The sequence below is a fragment of the Nothobranchius furzeri genome, chromosome 1, assembly GCF_043380555.1.
Source record: "Nothobranchius furzeri strain GRZ-AD chromosome 1, NfurGRZ-RIMD1, whole genome shotgun sequence".
In the NCBI taxonomy this organism is placed as follows: domain Eukaryota; kingdom Metazoa; phylum Chordata; class Actinopteri; order Cyprinodontiformes; family Nothobranchiidae; genus Nothobranchius; species Nothobranchius furzeri.
This window is the reverse complement of record NC_091741.1, coordinates 29,644,831-29,650,647: the sequence shown is the minus strand read 5'-3', so window position 1 is coordinate 29,650,647 and position 5,817 is coordinate 29,644,831. Positions and strand designations below refer to the sequence as shown.

At 47.9% G+C, this 5,817-nt stretch overlaps 1 protein-coding gene across 3 annotated transcripts in view; it reads right to left on the bottom strand.

Annotated features, from left to right (window-relative positions):
* Positions 1-409: 409 nt before the first annotated feature.
* Positions 410-5,817, bottom strand: part of psd2 (pleckstrin and Sec7 domain containing 2) — a 62,902-nt gene continuing 57,494 nt past the window's right edge. For 2 of the 3 annotated variants that reach the window (XM_070553937.1, XM_070553945.1), the window contains 8 exons: positions 5,763-5,817; positions 5,637-5,680; positions 5,329-5,519; positions 5,180-5,250; positions 4,625-4,782; positions 3,587-3,731; positions 3,260-3,403; positions 410-3,119 (listed from right to left, as the gene is read on the bottom strand). The exon at positions 5,763-5,817 is cut by the window's right edge. In XM_070553937.1, the coding sequence (XP_070410038.1) occupies positions 2,913-3,119; positions 3,260-3,403; positions 3,587-3,731; positions 4,625-4,782; positions 5,180-5,250; positions 5,329-5,519; positions 5,637-5,680; positions 5,763-5,817 (1,015 nt within the window). In that variant the 3' untranslated portion in view covers positions 410-2,912. Of the gene's footprint in view, positions 3,120-3,259; positions 3,404-3,586; positions 4,783-5,179; positions 5,251-5,328; positions 5,520-5,636; positions 5,681-5,762 lie in introns of those variants that run through there. The other variant, XM_070553938.1, reaches the window with a different exon arrangement.

Sequence of the window (5,817 nt, the reverse complement as noted above, 5' to 3'; positions counted from 1 at the left end):
ACAAGATCCTTCAGCAGCGTTTGTGCTAAAAATAGTACAAACAATAGTTTAAACCTGTAGTTGGATGAATAGGTCAAATGACTCATTCTGCTCTTGCAAGAGAAAAATACCCAATCGAAAGGTTTTTATTCTGTCACAGGTTGGAGAAAATTAAAATAGAAACTATAACGCTATAGGAAAAATGCATTTAATGTTGCCAGGGTGATCATGTTAGTTTTGACCTATGAATGATTTCTGCTATTGATCACTTAAAACTACTTCCAGGATGAATCAAACCTGTAAACTCCTGAGTTTACCTGCGTCTTGCGTAATTTTGGGCTTTTAGCTGCAGAGCAAAATCCAACAGAACAAGAGTCTGTTCAGAAGTCAGCGGCACACATGAGCAACACCGATGAACCACCACCACAGCTGTGTGTAGAAAAGCTTACTTTATGAAGCACAGACTAAATATTCAGTAAATATGTCCTTTACATGAGCAATCTGCCAAAGAGTTCCAATATACAAACAAAACAAGGTTACAGAGCCAATGCTGACATCAAAGTGCCAAAGATGTCTTTTAATAAATCATAACAATCCACATTTTCTTCACAACCCTGTTACAGCACAGGCCTACCCTAGAACCTAGAACAAGGAATCAGTGGCTAGCACGACAGCCAGCGTGACTACAACGGGAATCTCCCTGTAACAAAGCCGTTTAGATCCTAACAATTTAGCTCTAAAAAGAAAAATAAGTTGTAGCTCCTCGTCAGCGTCTTGATGTGAACCAGAATCGGGTTCCAGGATTCCAGCCAAGTCCCAAAAAGGATCTCAGATCCCAGCGGTCATCGCTCAGAGCTGCAGACGTTCTGAGCTGAAGGTGTAACTGATCACGAAACCTCGGAGTTGTGTCATGAACAAATCATGTAGAAAAGCTTGAGTGTGTGTGTGTGTGTGTGTGTGTGTGTGTTTGGGATCAGTTAAGGTGCTCACAAGCAGCGCTATCACATCTCTTTCTGGTAACTTCACCCAGGTTCTCCTTGCAGGATAATCAGGCCCAGTCTGTTGTTGTCCAGCAGAAACCTTCACACCCACACGGGTACACGCCTCCCCGCCGGTGGGTTTCATCAGTCTTAAGTTAGCAGTCCTGCTGCTACGCTCCTCTACACCAGGTCCAGATCTGGTTCCCTAAAACCTCCATCGTACACAAACATGGGTCCAGTCTTAGTGAAATGTTCTGGCACATCCACGTAGCGTGTAGACATGCTGCTGACTGATCCAGAGCCGACTGTGCCGAAGTCCCCCCAGCCACACGGCGTTAGTCTCAGCTACGTTTAACAGCACGCCAGAGGCATGGACTCATAAACAGGGACAGCCCATCTCAGTCTACTGCTGCTGTACTCCATAAGGGGAATGTGTTGATTTACAGGCGCTGCCATGTTGCATTTAGGAACCAGTCTGGTTGGGAACTGGAGAAAATCTAGAGGACATCACGCAGTAGATAGCCAACATTGGATTACTTTGGTTTCTACTGTATGTTTAAATGGGCTTACAACCGTTACTGCAGCCAACAACTAGGGGGCAGGTGTTTATTTTTGTGTTTAATAAGTAAATATATGTTTATGGTCAACGTCCTTTCCTGATTTACCTTAGATCTAGATGTAGGAATGTAGCATAGTAATGTTAAAGTAACCACCTAGAGGCTGGTTCCAGCAACAATTTTAGGCCTCCAGTAAAAAAACTCAACTTTTTTACTGAGTAAAACATTAAAAAGTACACCTTAGATCTTTTTTCCAGGTAAAAACATCGTTTTAACCTTGCTGCTGCATGTTTACATAAGTATTTTCCCTCTACATTCAGAAGTAATCAGGTATCTGATGCTTATAAACACATGTGGGAGGGGCTTCATTCCACAATGGCAGCACGGCAACGTCTGTAATTCCTGTATTTAACTCAAAAGTGAGTAGAGATGTGGTGTCTATGTTTATGTAGGTCTATGTCGCACCGCTGTCCACCTGACACCCACAGGATCCTGCTCTGCTCTAAAGTCACACGAGGCGTGTTGCATCAGATCACACGGCGTATAAAACACAAAACATTATGAAGAGGAGGGAGACGATAAACACATGAATAGATCCTTCTTCACTTCCTGAAAACAAACAATGATCAGATTAGTGTTTAGGGGTAGCCGCCGCAGCTCAAAACACCCTTTTGTATTATTTCTGACGAGGTGCCCTTCAGTAAGGCACTCAACCTGCAGCTCCACAGGGGAGCAGCTCATTAAACAACCGGCTATGGTGGAGGGAAAACGCTACGCCACACATGTACATGTCTGAGGGGCCGGGTGCAAACCTGCCCTGGAGCCGTGACGCCTCCGAGAGGGTAATAAATAAATAAATAAATATAAACATGGACTTTGTGTCTCTGAGGTTAATGCAGGACAGGACGTCTTCACCTGTAGGTCCATGCAGCACACACACACACACACACACACACACACACACACACACCTGCGAGTGTGAGCAGGGCTGAGCCCGTCTGGTCCGGTTAATAGCCAGCGCTGCTACAGCAGTACCGTGTCTGACTGCAGGACGGGGACGGAGAAGAAACACAAACCGGTCCACGTCAGAATGCTTCCTGTTATTTAAAACTTAAAAGAAAATTCAACGACAGACGACGTCTTCCTCAGAGACTAAATAATACTGACGGTGTTGCTCACAGTAAGGATCATTAATGTGCAACAGTAAAACAGCTGTTTGGATCGGGGTGCACTCCTCCTCCTCTTCATCATCTATTGCTGAAGGCCAGGGTCTTCACCGGGCTCCATGGAAGAAGAATGACGGCTTACTGAGGATCAGAAGAGCCCAAAACCCCAATCACTAAACACCCAGGATGTCGATCTTTCTGCTGTCTGGTCCTCCTTCCTCCCCCTTTTCTCAGCTCTTTGGTCCCGGGACAGTCCTCCCGTTCAGGCCCACATGGGCCTGGCTGATGGATGGGCTGGACTGGGTTTTTCGAAGTTGGCAATCTCTGCCGTCCAAGATCAGGCCGCCGAGCACGCTGGCCTCAATCTTCTCAAGGTCGTCCGTCTCAGCGCGGATTTTGGCCTGCAGGAGGCTGATGTAGGTCTCGTACCGAGTCTTCTGCTCAAAGACAGGACAGGACGAGAGGAACCACATACAACACGTTTAAGTTATGCTCGACCCAAACACAGCCACACACTTCAGAGACCGAATGCTGTGCTCTGACTCTGATCTTCATGTGTGCAGTAGCCCGTACGCACCTCGTACGTGAGGTAGTGCTCTTTTAGTCGGTACTCCTCCCACTCCCGGCTTTTTGGGTCGGCCGAGGGCTGGTTTTTTCTGTGTTCTTCCAGCTCCACACTCATCTGCTTCAGCTTGCTCTCGTGGCTTAGCAGCTGCTCCTCCTGCACCAATCACAGACCCGTCAGACGCCAGACGATTCCCAAAGCAGCCAATGAGACGCAGGCAGAGGCATACATAACATCTTTAGACTGCTGAGCCTGAGTCCTGCTACTGTGGCTGTTGCAGAATGGACGTTATCGTTATTAAACAACATGTAAAGCTGAGGACTAATATCGTGCACAGACCTGGTCGAGTCTTGTGGATGAAGACGGCAGAATGGGTCGGCAGAACTTCTTCATAGAGCCGATAGCAGCAGGAAACGCAGGAGCAGAGAAGAGCGCCGCCACCAGGTTTATCCTGAAGATCCACGACATCATCTCCTCCTCACTCCTGGAGTCAGAAATCAGAGCTCACAACATTCACACAAGTCCAAACAAAGATCCCTTGGCTGAAAACGGGTCCGTGCAGTGGTCGAGTCAATTGTTTCTGTCAAAACCGACCCAACCTTATAAACTATCTGCAGCCATTTTAAACAAGAGCCCTTTATAGAAAACACACCACGCCTGCCGCCACCGTGTGTCTAAAGAACGCTCCAGCATGGCATTGTGGATACTTAGCGGCAGTCATGCCGTCGCGCTCGCTGGTAATATTGCTGCGACGCCGGTCTTGTGAATGCATATTACGCCTTGGAGCAACAGAGGGAGGAGTCACGATCATGTGGGGAGTTGCTGCTGAGCTCCAGCAGGAAACTGCTTTGAAAATGAAAGTAAACACGGGCAGTAAGTTTCACGTTTGTAAACAGAACCAGCGGAGATGATAAACTGGAGCGACGCAGAGCTTCAGGCGCATCAGGGACTGTGGAGGACAGATATCTTTAGGAGAAGCTTGTTAAAAAAACTTCATGAGTGCAGCTTTGATAGCAAAAAACAAGCAAGTTATGTCCAAGTGAAACGGAAGACAGCAGCTGTGCAGAGGCGCCCCCATTCCCCCTTTACACCGCCATCACGTCATCTTTTGTAAAATCACGACCGCCGCGTTCTGACCACTTGCAAACGACCTACAGCTCCCAGATGCCGCCACGGCGTTGCGGCAAATTGGCCACATTGTTTTCTAAACGAGGCTAAGCAGAAACCATATCGCTTTGGGCTGAACTCAGACTAGCCGTTAGCTCATCAGTCCTGTAGGAGATGAACAACATTCTTCCAAACAGAGGTCAATCAGGAACTATAACCTTTAACCTTCACACAGAAATAGCTGTAATGTCCCTTTAAAGCGGGACTCACGGGGCCTGCAGCAGAAAGACTCTCCAGTCTGAGGTTTTGAGTTTCAGCACGTTGGCTCTTTTGCTGTAGTCCGTGGCGCGGGTGGCTAAAGCGTGGTGGATCCGTACGGCGTTCTTCAGGTCCACCTCTGAGATGTCGTTGTCGGGCTTGTACTCATCCTGAGGCAGAAAAACACACAGATCATTAAAATCACGTAAACCGTGTTCACTGGTGGGTGTAAGGCTCAGTTCCCTCTCGCTTGTGAAGTGTGTGTGAGGCACACACACACACACACACACACACACACACACACACACACACACACACACACACACACACACACACACACACACACACACACACACACACACGAGGTCAGCACATGTGAGCAGTATGAACATCCTACCAGCAGAGGGAGACAAACTGATGCAAACAGCTAAGCCTCTCCTCATCAGCAGATTTACCACACACACACACACACACACCCTCCACAGCAGTATGCAGCATCCTCCTCTGCTGTCACTGCGGTGGTGGATGTGTTTCCATGGCAACGGGGTAGAGGATAAAATGTGCTACCTTCTGGAGATAAAGGATCATTCCCTTCAAGACTGCGTAGAACTTCTTCCACCCCCGGCGCCCCCTCGGGGCTGAACAGGAAGAGGCGGAGCGATTATACATCATGGTAAATAACGGCGCACCCTGACGCTGCGTGTGTTTTAACTCACTGCGTTTTCCATCCATGTCGGCGTGACTCTTGCGGGTCAGAACCCCGTGCTTGTAGGTGACTGCGTTTAGCAGAACAGGAATAGCGATGAAAGGGTTACTGCCATCCGTTACCCTGGCAACACGCTTACTCCCGCCCTCACACTGCTCCTCCACTAATTCTGACAGACTCTTCCTCAGCTCCTCCTCCTCACTGCGCACACACACACACACACACACGCACACATGCACACACACACACACATTCAGATAAACCTGTGGACCTCCTCCCTCCAGTAAAACTTCTCTGACTGACACAGGCGACACTCACACAGCCCACTCCAGCTTCTCATTCTTGATGGAGTTGTATAAAACCTGCACAGAGAGCAGAAAAAGATCCAAACATCTTTCGCTTATCAGGTTTTTCAGAAGATAAACACTATAGTCTTTATGGTACCTTTAATAAATCTTTAGGGAAGTCTTTGCCGTTGTTGAGACCGTCGAGGTTACTG